At 38.7% G+C, this 18,054-nt stretch overlaps 1 protein-coding gene across 1 annotated transcript in view; it reads left to right on the forward strand.

Annotated features, from left to right (window-relative positions):
• Positions 1–18,054, forward strand: part of gpc5a (glypican 5a) — a 174,077-nt gene that overhangs the window by 33,038 nt on the left and 122,985 nt on the right. Inside the window, exons 3-5 of the mRNA XM_057331481.1 lie at positions 1–370; positions 2,700–2,836; positions 2,983–3,108. The exon at positions 1–370 is cut by the window's left edge and continues 325 nt beyond it. Coding sequence (XP_057187464.1) covers positions 1–370; positions 2,700–2,836; positions 2,983–3,108 — 633 coding nt within the window. The remainder of the gene's footprint in view (positions 371–2,699; positions 2,837–2,982; positions 3,109–18,054) is intronic.

The following is an 18,054-nucleotide window of genomic DNA, read 5'->3' on the forward strand; positions in this document are numbered from 1 at the left end:
CGCCTCCACGCCCGGCCGGGTGTTTCTGCAAGCTCTTCATTTGGGCGTAGAGGTCATCAACACGACGGATCATATTCAGATCAGCCGTGAGTGCAGACGGGCGCTGCTGCGGATGAATTACTGCCCGCACTGTCAGGGTCTGACCGCCAGCGAGCCGTGCACGGGCTACTGTCTCAATGTGATGAGAGGATGTCTCGCCAGCCTGGCCGAAGTGGATTCTCACTGGAGAGAGTTTGTGCGCTCTCTGGAGGCTCTCGAGACTCGCACGCGCGGAGGACTGGACCTTGAGCAGGTGCTTCTGGGAGTACACGGGCTTGTCAGAGACGCTGTGGCACACGCACAGAAGAACGCACCTCGACTCTCTGCACAGGTAAGAGAAGTTGGTGTGGACTCAAGGCCATTGCACATTGAGTCCCAAATTTGCGTACAAAATTTGTGCACGTTAACAAATAAATACGACCTCACGTTGTGTCATTCACATTTACACACTGCCTACGATAATTTCGTCCGTCATAAAAAAAATAGTTGGGACTGGGTTTGATTTTCGGCGTTTTTCGCACCACGAGCAAGCATTTTGGGAGGCGTTTTGACAGTTCAGAGACACCGTACAAACAAGCGCCAAATACGAAAAAACGCATACAAAAACTTTGGAATGTACTGTATGTGCGAAGACCTTAATGGTTGAAGATTACAGTGGAAAATAGTCGAAAAAGCTGGAAAATTGATCTTGAATGAAACTTTTTCATAACTTTACATTACGCATTTGGCCAAATTTGGTAATATTTGTTTTCTTTTATGATATTTGTTTCTCATTTTATTTATTTTTTGTTTTTACAACTTTTTTTACTCAAAATTGAGTGATACTTTTTTAGTATGGTAAACCTTTACTCAAATTTAATTTAATTTATTAAATCAAGTTTTAATTAACTTTTTGAAATCTAATATTTTGGATTTGGACGTGTTTTTTTATTGTGCATTCCAATTAATATCAATCAAACTGCAGTTAATAACTTGAAAAATACAGCTAACTAACACAACACACTAAAACACAATAAAAACATGATGACATAATAAAAACCTTGGAACCAAACTCTTCATATATTTTTCTACAGTTTTTATTGTTGTTTTATAAAGCATCACAATAAAATGTTTGTTTTCTCATTTTTATTTTGTTCAATTTTGAAGAGTTCTAAAATGCACCTTTTGTCTCTGGCACTAGATGCACTCACAGTTATGTCAAGGTGAATGAAGCGTTTCTTTGCATTTTGTGTTTCTCAATCGTTGTTGTAAACCTCGTGGTGTAACCGATGTTTGGACAGAGAGGAATGTGACGTGGCCGAACACGAGCGGCTATCAATCACACATGCCGGAATACTCTCAAAATACTCACCGTGTGGGCAGCTGCGGCGGGCAGTGCCAACCACACCGCCCGGGCAGACAGAGGGGCGAGCGGGCTCCAGGATGCCTGCAAATCAATGTTTCACAATCCAGGAATTCTCTGTGCTCCAGAAACTGTGTCGGATATTTTAGGCGTGCAAGCAAAGTGTGTAAACAATGATGTAAGGCTTTAAACCACATGGATTTCAAGCAGTGTTCTCTAATAAGATGTTGTCGTCAGGTTGTGTACGGGTCAAGTATCAAGTGTGAGGGTTGTGTTGTGGTCAGTGCAAGTATTAGACCAATGAAATCACTTTAAATACACACGGTCACAGTTGTTTAGTAGTCATTCATTATAATCCAGAATTAAAAAGTACTTTAGCATAACCACAGCGAATCAATAAATACTGTAGTATACTTTATTATTTACTATAGTGTATTATTTTATAGTAAATGCTACACTTTAATGTAGTATTCTATAATATTAGCTGTAGAGAATCAATCAATTATGGTAAATAATATAGTATACTTCAATATTGACCATAGTAAGATAAAAAACACTATGGTATGTGGGAACTTTACTACAGTTTACTATAGTAAATAATGAAGTGTACTACAGTATTTTTTCATGTGGGATTATAATGAATAGCTGCTTTATTTGCCACTCACTAGTTTTAATCATATTTAAAAACGCTGATCTTAATTCAGTCTTCATCCTTTAACATCGTATAGTGATGTTACCTGGGTGTTGGTATGTGGTTGCTAATGCGTTCTGAGTCGTTGCTAGGGGTTTGCCAGTGTCTCTGAATGGTGGGATTGAAATGAATATAAATCTACCAGATTGCATTGGTCTTCTGGGAAAAAAAAAACATTCCTTTGATCACTTAATAGTATGGTAGAATAATTTATGTTTAAAGCATCCCTTCTGAAAATGAACTGTGCTTTTATAATGGCAAGTGTATTTTGGTGGATGGATGCCCATTTGTGTTTTTGAGTAAATAGTTTCTGATCTCAAACGCAACTGAATGCAAAACTAATAAAACAACACCACCTAGTGGCAGAAGTCAACAGTGAAGTCCGAATAAGGGATAATCTCAGTATTTGTCTTTTATAGCCTATAATATGGTCAACGTTTATATACAGATACACATTTAGAGAATACTTTCATCCAAAACTGTCGTCCTGGAGTAACCTCAATCCAGCACAACTCTCCGCTCCGCTCACCGGCCCTGAACATGTATCACTATAAATTCTGTCCGTTTATGAATGCTCTTTGTTTTGATTAAAAACTGCTACAGCTTGTACGTGTTTGAATTGTGCAGGTGCACAAGGTGTGTGGTCGTCCCAGCAGACGGCAGGCGCAGGTGAGCAGCGTCCAGCATGGGACCAGCGGCCGGAACTCTATTCCTCTTAAAGGGCCGGTACGAAACACAGACGACACGCTCAGTCACAGAAGAAAGTGAGTAAACATGCTTTCGATTTGTTTTGGAGTTTGTTACTTCCAAAAAATGAACAAGCATGTTAATATGTCCATAAGGTTAGATGTGAGCTGTGTTTGTCTGCCCTCTGCTGGACAATCGGTGAAACTGTCTCATGTCTCTGTAGGGAGTTTCTCAACAGTCTGCGTCTGTACCGGACGTTTTACGGTGGTCTGGCGGATCAGCTGTGTGTCAGTGAACTGGCCTCTGCAGACGGGATGTCCTGCTGGAGCGGTGCTGATGTTGGCAGAAGGTAGACGTCTAAAAAGAGTCTGTGATGATGACGCGTCTTTATGTTCATCACTTTTGCGTTCTGTCAGCTTACTTTATCTGGGAAAACCATTTCTTTCTTTCTTTCTTTCTTTCTTTCTTTCTTTCTTTCTTTCTTTCTTTCTTTCTTTCTTTCTTTCTTTCTTACTTCCTTCCTTCCTTCCTTCCTTCCTTCCTTCCTTTCGTTTCCTTCCTTCCTTCCTTCCTTTCTTTCTTTCTTTCTTTCTTTCTTTCTTTCTTTTCCTTCCTTTCTTTCTTTCTTTCTTTCTTTCTTTCTTTCTTTCTTTCTTTCTTTCTTTCTTTCTTTTCCTTCCTTCCTTCCTTCCTTCCTTCCTTCCTTTCTTTCTTTCTTTCTTTCTTTCTTTCTTTCTTTCTTTCTTTCTTTCTTTCTTTCTTCTTGATCCTGTGAGACAAAGATCTGTGGACAGGTTTATAATTGACAGGCCAGCTGTTTTCTAGACCCGTAGCATTCTGCTTTCTCTCTCTTGCTCTCCGCCGCACACTCGGACACTCTCGCTCCCGCCCCCCCAACCGATCCATCTCCTTCACACTGCTGCTATCTCACCTGGCCTGTCAGCACCCAAACAGCCCCATAAATTCAGGCGCGGTGGTATTTCCTCCTAACTGTCAGCTGCTGTCAACACTGGCGGATGGCAGGTGGGACCATATGTCAAGAAAAGAGGTGGGCGGGTTATAGATCATCAGGAAACACTGATAGGAGGTGAGCTGGATTCTCATCCTCTTTCTTGAGCTCAAATAGACACAGTGATGCCCCCTACTGGACACGGAGGAGTATTGACCTTTACGTTTACATTAACAGTCATGCATTTGGCAGATGCTTTTATTCAAAGTGACTTACAAGTTATTTATAAGTGTGTGTGTTTTCTGGGTTAGTAATAGTGACACATGCGTTTTACCATGGTAAACTACATTGAAAAATGTAGTATTAACTATAGTAAACTGGAGAACTCCCCTAAATACTGTAGTATACATAATTTGTTTACTATAGTAAAACAGACTAAATACTAGTATACCATAGTATATTATAGAAACTAATGAACTTTGTTGATGCATACTATAGTATTATGTAGTATTAACTATAGTATACTATATAAACTGAAATCAATTGTAGTATACTGTTGTATATTATAGTGATTACTGAACTTTTCCATGCATACTTTTGCAAAATATAGTAAATGGGAAAACTCCCCTAAATACTGTAGTATACATCATTTTTACTATAGTAAAACAAACTAAATACTAGTATACCGTATTATATTATAGTAACTAATGAACTTTGTTAATGCATACTATAGTATTATGTAGTATTAACTATAGTAAACTGGAGAACTGCCCTAAATACTGTAGTGTACATCGGTTTTTACTTTTGTAAACTGAAATCAATTGTAGTATATTGTTGTACAGTACAGTATTTACTATACTTTTGTATGTATAGTAGAATATTCTGTAGCGTTAGCTATAGTGTATTGAGAAACTGAATAAATATAGTATAGTATACGTTTGTATTTACTATAGTAAACTGTAATATGTTGTAGTTGTTTATATATACTACTGTATTCTGTAGTATCAATGAGTTTTACTGCAGTTTACTATAGTAAATGCTAAAGTTTACTGCAGTATTTTTTCATGTGGGAGGCATTCGTGTTTTTTATCATATATTTTAAAAGACTCCTTTAAGCTTCTCTGGCACTTCTCTGAGATGCATTTTATAATGTAATAGGTTTTCCCAGACGGCCTTATAGATCACCGCCACTCAAATAAGACGCAGCGATGCCCATTTCCTGCGAAAGATGGCTCACTCGTCTCACTACAGACCAACTTTATCATCACGGTCTATTTACGCATGGCAGGCCCGTCCTCCAGTGCACCCCGAGCCCCTGCTTATAGCGCCCGGCGCACCAGAGAGAACATGATAAATAACCGGCCACCCTCAGGCCCGACATCTGCCGGGAGAGAGGGATTTAAAGGACAAATGAAACGGGAGGACAGACTGATTTAGCAAGGCCATTCAGACCTGTAACGAGTGGTCTGGACCCCGGTCACTTCCACAAGGCCACAGTGCACATCCGAGAGCGAGCGAGAAATAGCCACCAGCGATTAGGATGAACGACACGTCAGCCTTGAGAAATAAGAGCAGACGAAGGAGAAAAAACTGTAGCCAGCCTGATTTTTGCTCTCCGTGATGGTTATTTATGATGCGCCGTGTTTCTAATTCATGATAATAAAGTCTCGGTGCGATATTCCTTCACGGGTGTGTGCAATCTCGCCGGATCTTTAAAGTCAGCGTGAAGTGACCTATGATTCAGAGGAGTCACGAGTGCTTTTATATCACGTTATGAGCATGTGTCATCATGTCGTTATTCTTGGTGGAAATTCAATGACTATAAATGAAACCATCATGTTTTGGATAATTGTGCTCGATAAGTGTGCTCTACAAATGAAAAGTGCTTAAATCACATGTCACAACCATGCACTTGAGGTCAAACAGAATACTTAAGGAAATTAACCACGGTTTTACTACGGTAATCATAGTTTAGCTGTGGTATATGTAGTAACCATATTGTAACCATGATTTGTAGTAAAACTATAATATTGATAGTTATTAAAAAATACCACGTTTTTACTACAGTAAAAGTGTATATAGCCATGTTTTGTAATGAATTGATTACCATATGCATAGTAAGACTATGGTTACTGTTGTAAAACCATGTGCTGAATTCAAAAGGTAAGTCTAGAATAAAATTCCATGAATCAGGGAGTGTCGATTATGCAGTATACTTTAGTATTTACTATAGTAAACGATACCAAATAGTACTGAAGTATATTATCGTGATTACTTTGTTAATGCATACTACAGTATTTTGTAGTATTAACTAGTGAATTTGTATATATTGAAGTCCCCGTGAACTGGAAGTTGTGATCATTTTTACTTCCGTATTTTGACGCATTTACAAGTGAAATGGAATTTCGAATTGGACAAATAGTGGGCGTGGCTTTCGTCTTTCTCTGCGATTTGATTGGATGTATAAAAACAGCCGTTGCATTTTGAAATGAAACTGGCAGCAGACTGACAGCTGAAGGGGAGGAGTTAACGGATGCTCCGCCCAAGCCGTCTAACATACGTCATTTAAGATGGACAGTCATTACAGGGTGGAAGTGCTTTTTTAGATTTTAACTGAAGATTATGAGTTTAAAAAAGAAAATGACCCACATTGATCAACTTTTTAAAATAAACGCTGCAATATTTCGTGAAAAAATAAGCATTGTCATTTTTAATTTCACGGGGTCTTTAAAGCTCCTGCATGGGAGCAGAGAGAAATTCTAGGTCGCTGTGAAAAGCCAAAATGTAATGGCACGGACACACATGTTCCCAATCAAACCTTATGGATTCTTTTTCTCTACTCTTATTTATGTTTTTCATCTTATTTTAAGTGCTTGCATGTGATTCATTTTGACACGTCTTCAGACTCATGAAAAGGAACCATGGTTTTACTATAGTAAAAGTATAGTAACCTTGTTTTTTTGGTGGATTGATTCCCATACTTTGTTTTACGACAAATGCTGTGGTTAAACTAGTAACTATGGTATTTTAGTTTATTTGATGTAAAGCAACGATTTGTGTTCATAAGAGATTCTCTCAGTGTCTAACATCACTCTGAAGTCACTCTCAGTGAAACGTAACCAAATAAACTCTTTTATTTCATGTATTTGAAGTTACAGAATGAAGGCGTTGTAAATGAGGATGACCTTTGTTATGTCGTCCCAGCTCTCCTCTTCTCTCTGTTTAGCATAAATTATTACTGCTAGCATGTGGGCGACCGCATCCACTTGCAGGATTAATGACGCTCTCTCCTGCAGAACCGCACTTCAGTGCCCGGCTCTCCCTCGGCTCCCTTAGCTCCCGTTACCTCCTGCCGGGACGAGGGGTGTGCCGTTACCCCCGATTACCTTTCCCAGGCCTCATCGACCCGTTTACCCCGAGGAGAGACACTGTAAACCCACGTTCAACCAATGAGAGATAGCAGTCAGTCCAATGAAGAGAACCACTACTGTGCTGTGTATCACGTAATATATGATGCGGTTGTGTAGCCGTGGCAACGGAAGACTTTGCATTTTGCTGGTATTTTGACATACAAGATGTACGTCACAAACATTTACGAAGGCATGTTTGTTTGCGCAGCAAAGAGGTTTTAGGGAACCAAAAGACAATTTAGTTTTATTTTATAGTTCATTAAAATCAAGGGAGCAAAAACTAATATTTGTGTGTAAGGCAGGCATTCTTAAACAGGAAAAGTAATAACAACAAAGAAAATAACAAGTGAATATTCAATAGTTAAAGACGATATCATTTAGGTCAAATCATGGAACTGTAACTTTTGAATCCACTTTAAATGGCAAATGAATAAATGTGAAACATAACTTGTTTGAGCTACAATTTTAGTTTGAGGTGCAATTTTGTTTTAGTCCATTAGGGGGAGCTGTGTCCATTTCAGCATCTTATGCGTCCAGCTCTCGCTCTCTCTCTCTCTCTCTCTGTCTCTGTCTCTGTCTCTGTTCAACACGTATGGCTCCAAATGAAGAATGAAATCAGGCGTTATTATCGCAGCTAACAGGAGACCGGTTACGGGGAGCAGGTACGCTCTGAGCTCCTGTCAATAGAGCGTTTGTTCGTGCACGGGGAAGTCACGTCAAAACGCCACGCCGCGGTCACTCCAAGTGGGGGAACCCGTGTGGGAACATGAGGTCGAGGGTTTCTCAGGCGTTCACATACATGTTACACCGTCAGTCTGAAAACACAGACCTGTGTCGACAGACGTGACCTCATGTTCCTCTCTGAGCGTCTGTGTTCAGTCTCTGTCTGACATGGAGACAGAGGCACAGGGCAAACAGCAAGTGCACACTCGGTCTAATCGTTCCTGCCTCAGGTTTTTGCATGCACTTATGAGATTTTCGGGGCGTTGTTGATGAAGGCTAAGCAGAAAGCGAAGGATGTGCTCATCAATTATTGTGGCGTTAAATATGTGCTGTACCTCACAGCCACGCGCCCAACGCAGACATTAATTCCATATGTTGGTGCGAAGGGTTTGTTCACTGAAGTTTTACGTAAAGACCATCTGCCGTTGTGCAGAAAAGCAGATGGTAAATTCAGGTGCGTGGATACTGCGGTACAGTGCTTTATTAGCCCGGTACAGAAGCGCACGGGAGGACACAGCGGTCAGAGCTGATGCAGTAGTGGACACTAACTCATGCTTTGGGTTTTAGGATGAGAACAAAGGTTTTGCTGTAATTGTTGTTGAAATATAAATATACTGTTTCAGATATTTGAGTCAAGCTTGAATTAGTTACGTTATGGGGTTAAAACAAACAAAAATGAGCACGTATATTGTAAAATCAGTTTCCTTACTAATTCACAATCAAGGTTATTTTAGTTTACCAAAATAAAGACTTTGAAAATGTTTCTGTTCATTGAAATCAAATAAGATATTGATCTAAAGATTATTGGAAAGACTTAACTAAAGTAAAAATGTAAATGTTGCCTAATAAGTTTAGAGCACTAAAATTTTAATAATAAACAAAAATAAAAATGAATTAATCTTATAAAGCAACATAAAAACTAAACCAATAAATCATAGAATGATAAAAGCATATGTCAAAATTGTTAAACATTTAACAAAACCAAAAATCTGACATAAAAATATATATAGAAATAAAAGCTACACAGTAAAATCACCAGTGTTAAAAAAGGTCAAATTAACACTCACGGTCAAAGTGTGGATTATATAAACACCGTGAGAGTTCATTTGACCCTTTTTAACACTGGTGATTTTGGTGTGTAATTTTAATACTAATACTAATATTAATACAACTAAATAAAAGTAAAATGAAAACTATAAAAATGATTTATAAGTTCAGTTGTCTGCCGCAGATCAGATGTGGCTTAATGCAGCAAATGTTTGACATGATTTGACTTCGACACACGTTAATACAAGTATGTAAAGCAACCTGTAATTTTATCTTTCAAACAGAGATGGCGATAGAGAGGCAAAATATACAGATTGCAATTTTTTTTCAGATGCTTATCCAAAGCAACGGTGCATTCAAACGGTAAACTCCTCTGGGAATCAAACCCATGACCTTTGTGTCGCTAACACAATGCTTTACAAGTTAAACAACAGGAACGAGTTTTTTTCACAGTGAAAACTCAGTCTTATTTTGGTGGAAGTCTTCCATCACTGACAGATGTGATGGTTGATTTTGCCCTGCGGTTCTGCCCTGTTTACCTGCCAGCTGCTCTCAGGAACGCAGAACTCCGTTTCTCTCATTAAATCGGGTTCATTCACTGCGGCCGGCTGAACCTCTGGAGTTTGTAGATGAATGATGCGCTCTCATCCGGTTCTTCCTGTACGTATGCGTGTGTGTGTTTGATTTAAAGGAGCTCAAAAGCTGTCACGCAAGGCCAAATGAAGCCACAGGTGATCCGAGCGCCATCGATCCGCTCACGAATGTGGAAGCAGATTAATTGTTACTCTGAAAGCGGAGCAGCTGTTCGCAGGAAAGAACCGGCGCTTTCTGCTTTTCTTCAAAGATGGAGGAAGAGAAGCGTTTGTTGGGTCTTATGTGAAGTCAATGTTATTTTGTGTTGAGCTCTGATTCACTTATCAGTCACACCTGATTAACAGCACTTTTGGAACCAAAAGGATCGCAACCATAGACATCTTGTGTAGACTAGATTGAAATATTTTTTCTCCATCTTGTACCCACATGAAAAATACTGTAGTATATTGTGTGTGTGTCCGTGTGCATGTATGTGTGTTTTGGTGTGCGTTAATGTGTGTGTCTTGCGTGTATGTTATGCGCAGTGTGTGCGGGCAAGCGCATGGGTTGTGTGTCTGTACATGTGAGTGAGCGTTTATGTGCGCGACTGTTTGTGTTCGCTGAGTGTGTGCCTGTTTTTGGTGCGTGTGTGTGCGTGTGTGTGTGTGTGTGTGTGCATGTGTTCATGTTTGTATATCCCGGTGGGGACCTAAACCTGAACGCACACCAACTCATGGGGACTCGTGTCACTGTGGGGACCAAAATTGAGGTCCTCATGGGCAAAAAAGCTAATAAATTGTACAGAACAATATTTTTTAAAAATCTAAAAATGCAAAAAGTGTTCTATGATCTTTAGGTTTAGGGATAGGGTTAGGGATAGGGGATAAAATATACAGTTTGTACAGTATAAAAAACATTACGCCTATGGACTGTCCCCACGGGGATAGTAAACCAGACATGTGTGTGTGTGTGTGTGTGCGTGTCCTTCTGCCTCATGTGAGTGTGTGTGTGCACTGTATATTTTGTGTGTTGTGTGTGAATGAGAGTGTATCTATTCACTTTGATATTGATACTTTTTCTATTTTACAAATCGAATGTATTGATTATAGTTAACATGTTTTCATGTACAGCTGCTGAAAATTGTAAAAAGCACTATATAAATAAAAGTTGAGTTGAGAATTTACCATCGTAAATCGTAGTAAAATTCCTTATTTTAGTTATTATAGTTTTGATTGTAGTTTTATTTCGTTTTATTAATATTTTAAATTAGATTTTTTTGTTTTTGTGTTCATTTTAGTTAAAGTTTTAGCAATTTTGTTATACGAGTTTATAAGTTATAATTTATTGGTTTATTTTTAATGTTGCTATGATTCATTCATATTTATTTGAGTTTTATTTAAGTTTTTGTTTATTATTATAGTTTTACTGCTTTAAACTTGTTTGCAAAATTTTGAGTTTTTTTTGAGAAAAAGTTTTTCCAATATATTTTAGGTCAATATTTTATTTGATTTCAATGAAAAGGAACGTTTTCAACGTTTTAATTTTAGTAAACTAAAATAAGCTTGATTCCTAGCTACTTTAGTATTTTTGAACCTTACTTTAGTAATTACTATAATATACTACAGTACACGACACATTACCGCAGTTAACTATAGTAAATACAACAAATGATCAAATACTACAAGTATAGTGCAGTATTTTTACTTCACCCAAACATATTTTTTTCTGTCATCATTTGCTCACCAAACAGATTTTGCCCCCCGTTGACTCCCATAGTAGGAAAAAATACTTTATATTTTTTTTGTTCTGTTGAACACAAAAGAAGATATTTTGAAGAATGTAGGACAGCAAACAGTTCTGGGCCTTTTTTCCTACTATGGGAGTCAACGGGGGCAAAATCTGTCCGGTTATAAGCATTCTTTCAAATATCTTTCTCTGTGTTCATCAGAACAATGAAATATATACAGATTTGGAACAACTCGAATGGGAGTAAATGATGACAGAATTTTCATTTTTGGGTGAACTGTCCCTTTAAGTTCTATGGAAGGCAAAAGATGAAGACTTTTAAAAAAGACTCCAGAATATGTTGTGTAAAAACAGTTTTACCGCGGTGTTCTGCAAACAATCATCATGACATTGGTTCGGTTCAAGTGTTTCTCATTGAATCTGTTTCTGTGTGTGTGTGTGTGTGTGTGTGTGCGTGCGTGTGCGTGTGTGTGTGTGTGTGTGTGTGACCGCTCTCCTACAGGCTGGAGTAATAGAATTCCCGTTCTCAATATATAACCGTCGACCTCGCGACCCGTCGACCCTCACCTACAGCCGTGGGTTCATTTCACTCACCGGCGTACCATCCGTCTAAATCTAACAGAACACTTTCGCACACCCGGAGAGAAAATCTCCCTCTTCCAAAAGCAACGCTTCTTCAGATCAGAGTGCAGAAATCTGACCATCTGCAGAAACCACACTGACCTTACGTGATGTTAGAATAATGTTTTCTGAACCCGTAATATCATATAATAATGTGTTCCAGAGAGAAGCAGCACGCTTGAGAAAAATGAGTCTTTTTTTGTGTATTGGCTGGATTTCTATTTGGCAGAAACATACAACCACCTGAGCAGAAACCTTCAATGTCCCCACATTGTGTATTCAATCACAAATACAAGATCATTTCTGTATTAGGTTAGAATAGGACATTTATCATTTTCAGAGTTATTTTAGTTTTATTGATGTTTATTAATATTTTATAATTAGCTTTTTTTCGGGGTTATTTTAGTATCATTTTTTTACAAATAATAATAAAATGTTTTTATTTTTTATTATATATATATATATATTTTAATTATTATTATTGGTTTTTATATTGCCATGCGAGTTTCATTTTCTATTTAAGTTTTGTTTGTTTGTTTATTTGTATTTATCAAAAAATATATATATTTTAGTGCCTTATTTCAGTTTCTGTTTTTAAGTTGACGTGTAGTTTAAGTCATAATATTTAGGCCTTTGTTTTATTTGACAGGCCTAAAAATGAATAGAAATTAAAAAGAGTTTTATTAAGAAAGTTCTGTTTAATAACAATAATAATAACAATACAACACAACACACATGCATGAAGTTGAAATTCCGCTCATTTAACTTGATATAAAGAAACGTTCAGACACTTTGATCGTGTTTTCCGTGAGCACTTTTAAGTTATTCTGCTCAGGCGTTACATGAGAGGTTTTTGGTGGAGGGAACATTAGTCCTGACGTCCTCTCTGCACTCGCATCCCAAACGCGGAAGAGTCATTTCTCAGCGAGGCGTTTGTGTGATAATGTATTCATGCGTGGACCTTCAGCGTCTGAGCTTCATAACCTCTCAGTAATTAACCGCCGCATCACATCATCACGTGTTATGTGTCCCGTAACGAAAGAGATGCGATCTTCTCATTAAACCTCCGACACAAATCAAGTGTTAAACATACTGCCGTCACCTTCAAACTCCAGACGCCACTGAAGTCAAACCACCGCTGCTGTTCATTCAGCCTTTTTATTGAAGACAAATGCATGACGCCGGGGAATTCAGAAAGCTGTTTATTTGTAGATGTTGCCCGCGGCGATCATAATGTACACATCAATGTGCTGATGGCAGATGTTGAATCTTCATTACTATGAAATGTGCGAGTCAATTAGAGACCTATCGCCTGAAGTTATTCTGTTTCAGTGAGCAATGAAAACTCATATTTGGATGTCTGCAGTCAGCACTTCGTCTCTCTCAACATTAAGTCATAAGAGCTGAGCTCGGTTCTGTACATGTTACTGTTTGAGGAAGTACAGTCTCGGTTTTATTTCGATCTAAACCTAAAATTGTAACAGAAGACCCCGAAGGCAGATGGTAAGTTACTTTGCAACGCTTTACTGACGCACACAAACTGAATGCAGGTGAGTATATCTTTTTATCGGTAGAAATATCATGAGACTTGTATCTATTTGCTTTATTTATGATGAAGCACGGCCTTTCATGTTTAAAGTGGTCATATGGCGCGAATCCGTGTTGTTCTGTGTCTTTGGTGTGTTATAAGTTGCTCATGCATGTATTAGATTCTGTGTAAAATTGCAGAAATGAAAGTGTGGGAACAAAAGAGTCATTCTATGTAAAAGTGAATGCTCACCCAGACCTGCCTGAAACACCTCGTGTAGCCACACCCCCACAAATCTACATCAGTTGGTGGTCTGATTTGACTAAGACCGCCCAAATGTAGACGCAAGTAAGGTGGGCGTACCTGTCAGCACAATTGAAAAGGAACCTGATGTTCCAAATATGGTCAGAGGCGTCACATTTCCCTCACACGCTTGCAGTATTCCACCAATCACTACACACTGGTGAACTGGCCAATCACAGCACACCTCGCTTTCAGAGCCATGAGCTTTGTTAAACATCCGCGCGTTTCAGAGAGGCGGAGCAAAGAGGAGATACAAACATGCACGGTATGTGGAAAATACAGCGTTTATGAACCTTAAATCCTGTAGACTCATTACATCACATCTAAAACAGATGTGATAAAGCTGTGTCATATGACCCCTTTAAAGTGTTAAAGTTGTACATATGAGACATTTTTGACAATGAGATTAGTCAATTATTACTTTTTGAAGTAACTTAACCAAAACAGAATGTCACAGATGCTGAGATATATATTTTTTAATCTACAGATTGAGGACGTTTGTTTAAAAAAGCAATAAATCGTTCATCAGATATCGTAACAAAACACATGCATTGCTTCGGTGTCTTCTTCTTTTTTAATCATTTGAATAGTGAAACTGTAGAAATCCAAAAAGGATGTCCAGCACAGTGATGGAGTTTATATTTGTCAAGCTCAGATTTGCATGAAAAGTTTGCGCGTGCACCCGCGAGATAAGACGCCAGCTCTATGTTGCTTTTGTTAAAGTCACACGTGGTCTCCACGACGACATGCTTATTAAAAAAGCAGGAGGCAGATGAGACGGAAGGTTTCACCTTTTTCCTCGATGCCCTTTGGAGTGACAGTGAAGATAAACGATCCTCTGTGCCGAGAGACTCGAGTTTCGGTTTGCCAACCTGTGCACATCCACTGGCACCATCCGTATTTATCTTTACATCAGGCCGGTAAAACGCCAGCTTCCTAAAGCAAAGCCTTGACACATTACACAGCCAAAGTAATAGAAGTCCAGACACCTTTAAATCTATGTGTGGGCCGTAGCATCCCGGAGGAACGTTTCAGCGCTCTTGTTTTTCTCAGCTCAGGAGATATAGTGTAGTTTTTAGTTATGTTTATTGAAGTATCAGCTTTGTTTTGAGATGATTCTACCAACATTCCTTAGATGAAATAAAAATACATCTAGGGTGTGTGTGAAGGTTTGATGAAGAGCTGTCTGGAAGCTGAAAACATCTGAAGGTCATTGGTGTACTTTCCATGTTTGAGCACTTTGAAAAGAGAGCTGAAGGTTTGTAGTTGCTAAGGTGGTTGCTAGGGCTTTCTGGGTTGCTAGGATGAAGGTCAGGTGGTCAGACTTGTATGGGTGGGCCGATAGATGTAGATGGATAAATGAACAGGTAGACAGACAGACAAATGTGAAATGTATCTTTTTGGTGTGTTATGTAAGGGATAATCCACAGATAGCCGTGCATTAAAATCCTAACGCACGGCTAGCTGTGGATTATTCCGTTTATACCATGGTCTTTTGCAAAGTTAAAGCTTTTATTGATATTTACGGCGTAATTTTAGATCAAACGGGTGAAAATTACAATTATTTTGTCGGTTAATTTCAAATGTAAACAAACTGACTGGAGCTACCCGTGCTTTAAAGGGTTTTAATGCACACCTTCCAGCCAATCAGAATCCAGTATTCAAACACACAATCGTATAATTAGTTTTTAGTTCATCAGCCTTTCAGTATCTAAAACTGAGTTTTTATTTTTTTTGTAGTTTTATTAATGTTTTAAATTATGCTTTTTATGGCTTTTATTTTTATGTTTCGGTTTCCTTTTTTTTCTTTTGCAATTTTGATGTGCTTTTGTTATTTTCTTCCCTATTTGTTTTTTATGTTGCCGTGTAAGTTTGATTTATTTTTATCTCTATAGTTTTTCATTTACTTTTATAAATTTTAGTTTTTTGGTTTTCATTATATGGAATCATTTTATGGCCACAACTTAAGTTTTATGATTCTCCTATTATTTTTTTTTTTAAATATTTTGGTTGATATTTGAATTGATTTCAATTAACCTAGTTTTACTTGTAGCTTTATGAAACTTGAATAACCTTGATGTGGATATCAGGACAGCAGAAGTGATAAGCGGAGGCGAGCGGGAACTTCACTTTTGAGCGCTGTGCTTTGACTTCAGGATGGGCCGTTCATTGTTTCATTCATTAAGCCTGGGACCTCTCTCAAAGCAGCCCACTGGAAAATTACATTCAGTATCGATGGACAAACACGGAATGCTAATGGATTTGCTTCACCTTGGGTGAGAGAGAGTTTTACAGCTCGCTGTTATACTTGATTCACCCTCACGTTCTCTTCATATTGACTTAACCTCCGGATGGGCTCACAGACACTCCAGAATATCATTTATATCACTTATCAGGTTCAGATGGATTGATGGATGGATTGGCGGTGGATAGATATGGATGTGTGTGGATGGAATAGAAACAACCAGACTGATGAGTTATTTTGCAAGTTACCCAATCTCATCTCCTCTCGTTCTAGAGAATTCCTCGTTTGTTATCTTCAATATTTAATGCGTCGTCCGCAGTTGAATCCAGCACAAAGAACAAACGCTGGAGACATTCTCATCCATATGCATGCTGTGATAAGACGGACAGAAGCCGCTGCCAAAATCCCCCACGTCCCCGCTGATCGTCCCCGTCAATCACCGGCCATCAGAAAAAATAACACGCTGTGATGAAAAGATCCTGCATCTTCTCTCGGGTGTGTCAGACCAGAGAAAGTGCATCAGATAATCTTACATCGGGATGATGTCACACTTTCCTGAAAGCAGGCTTTCTCACACTTTTCCCTCATCTATCCTCCTTGTTTTTCCCTCTCTTCCGCGTGACTCAGGGAACACTATCTGATGCTAAAGTCATTTAGATAAAGTGAATGTGAGTCTTTCTTCTCGTTCTCGACTGTGTAAATTGGATTACAGAGAATGCAGATGTGAGGAGACGGCAGGTGTTGACGTTTGCTGAGCACTGATAGTGAATCATTGTACACACGCAGACGTGATGCTGTTCCAGGTTTTATGACCTTTTGCTGAAATTCTGGTTTTAGATGGTTTTAGATGAGCAGTGCTTGTCTGCTATTGACACGGGCTGGTTAAAGGTCCAGTTCAGCCAAACACAAAAATTATGTGGATCATTTTAATTATTAAGAATATAAATTATTATTTACATTATTTATTTATTATTAAAAAATATTCTAAACATGTAAGTGTATTTCATCGGTTCTCACTTGTAGGCATGATTAGGACTTTTATTTTGATATACGGTACACTGTAAGAAATAAACCGCAACTTTTACGGTAAAAAACTGGCAACTGTGGTTGCCAGAATTTCACCGTCAAAAATACAGTAGCAATGTAATTGGTTGTACGGGATTGCACCAACTGTACTGTATATTTTACGGTTTATTTGTCTTTTTTACAGTTCATAACTGTCTAATTAACATCTTTAAGTTGTTATAAAACCAGTTTACACCTGTCAAATTCCAGGGTTTACATTTATAAAATTACGTTTCATTACAGCGATATTAGCATTGATGTCTAGCTTCCGTTATCCCTCGGCTGCGCGTGAACCTGAGGCTTGTTTTTCCGGCAAATGACGCAGGCGTGTGGTAAGTTCCGGTGACGAACGTGGCATTTTTCGTATTGATCCAGTAGGATGCCATCCCCTCTGCGCGGGAGCTTTCGTCAACATCATTTGCTGGAAAAACAAGCCTCTGGTTCATGCGCAGCCGAGGGATAACGGAAGTTAGACATTAACGTTAATAGCGCTGTCAATATGGATATTTCTCTTAAACAAACGCATGGATGTGCTTCAGAAGACCTTTGTTAAGACCACAGAGCCGTGTCCAGCAGTTCTCTGATGGATGGATGCACCCCCATTCACTCTCATTCTACCGCTTGGAAGTAAAACGATGCGTGGTGTTATAACTCCGACTGCATTATTCTTCAAGAAGAAAGTCATATTCAGTCAGTATGCCTTGAGATGTGTCAAACATGGGGACACCTCTGAAAGATCGCTTTAATATAAAATGATTGCTTTGCGTTCAACTGAAGAAAGTCATGTACGTCTGTGATGTCATAAGGTTGGTTATATCTTCAGAAGAGTTTTATGTTTTATCTGTGTATCTTGAGTTCTTGAGTCGAGATCTTCCATTTTTGCCCTGGTGTTTGACAGTGTCAACGACAGATTTGATAAACACTTGGTTTTTATATTTTCTGGTAAAACGTGTGATGTTCTCACAGTGAAAGGCTGAAGAAGGTTTGGGTTTGCAGAAGATCACAGCGGTTTCATTTCACACAAGACCTGTAAGATCTCTGGAGCTCGGCACGGCGTTAGGAGCTCAAGTACACAAGCCCGAGGA

This window comes from Triplophysa rosa, linkage group LG4 (assembly GCF_024868665.1).
Source record: "Triplophysa rosa linkage group LG4, Trosa_1v2, whole genome shotgun sequence".
NCBI classification, from domain to species: domain Eukaryota; kingdom Metazoa; phylum Chordata; class Actinopteri; order Cypriniformes; family Nemacheilidae; genus Triplophysa; species Triplophysa rosa.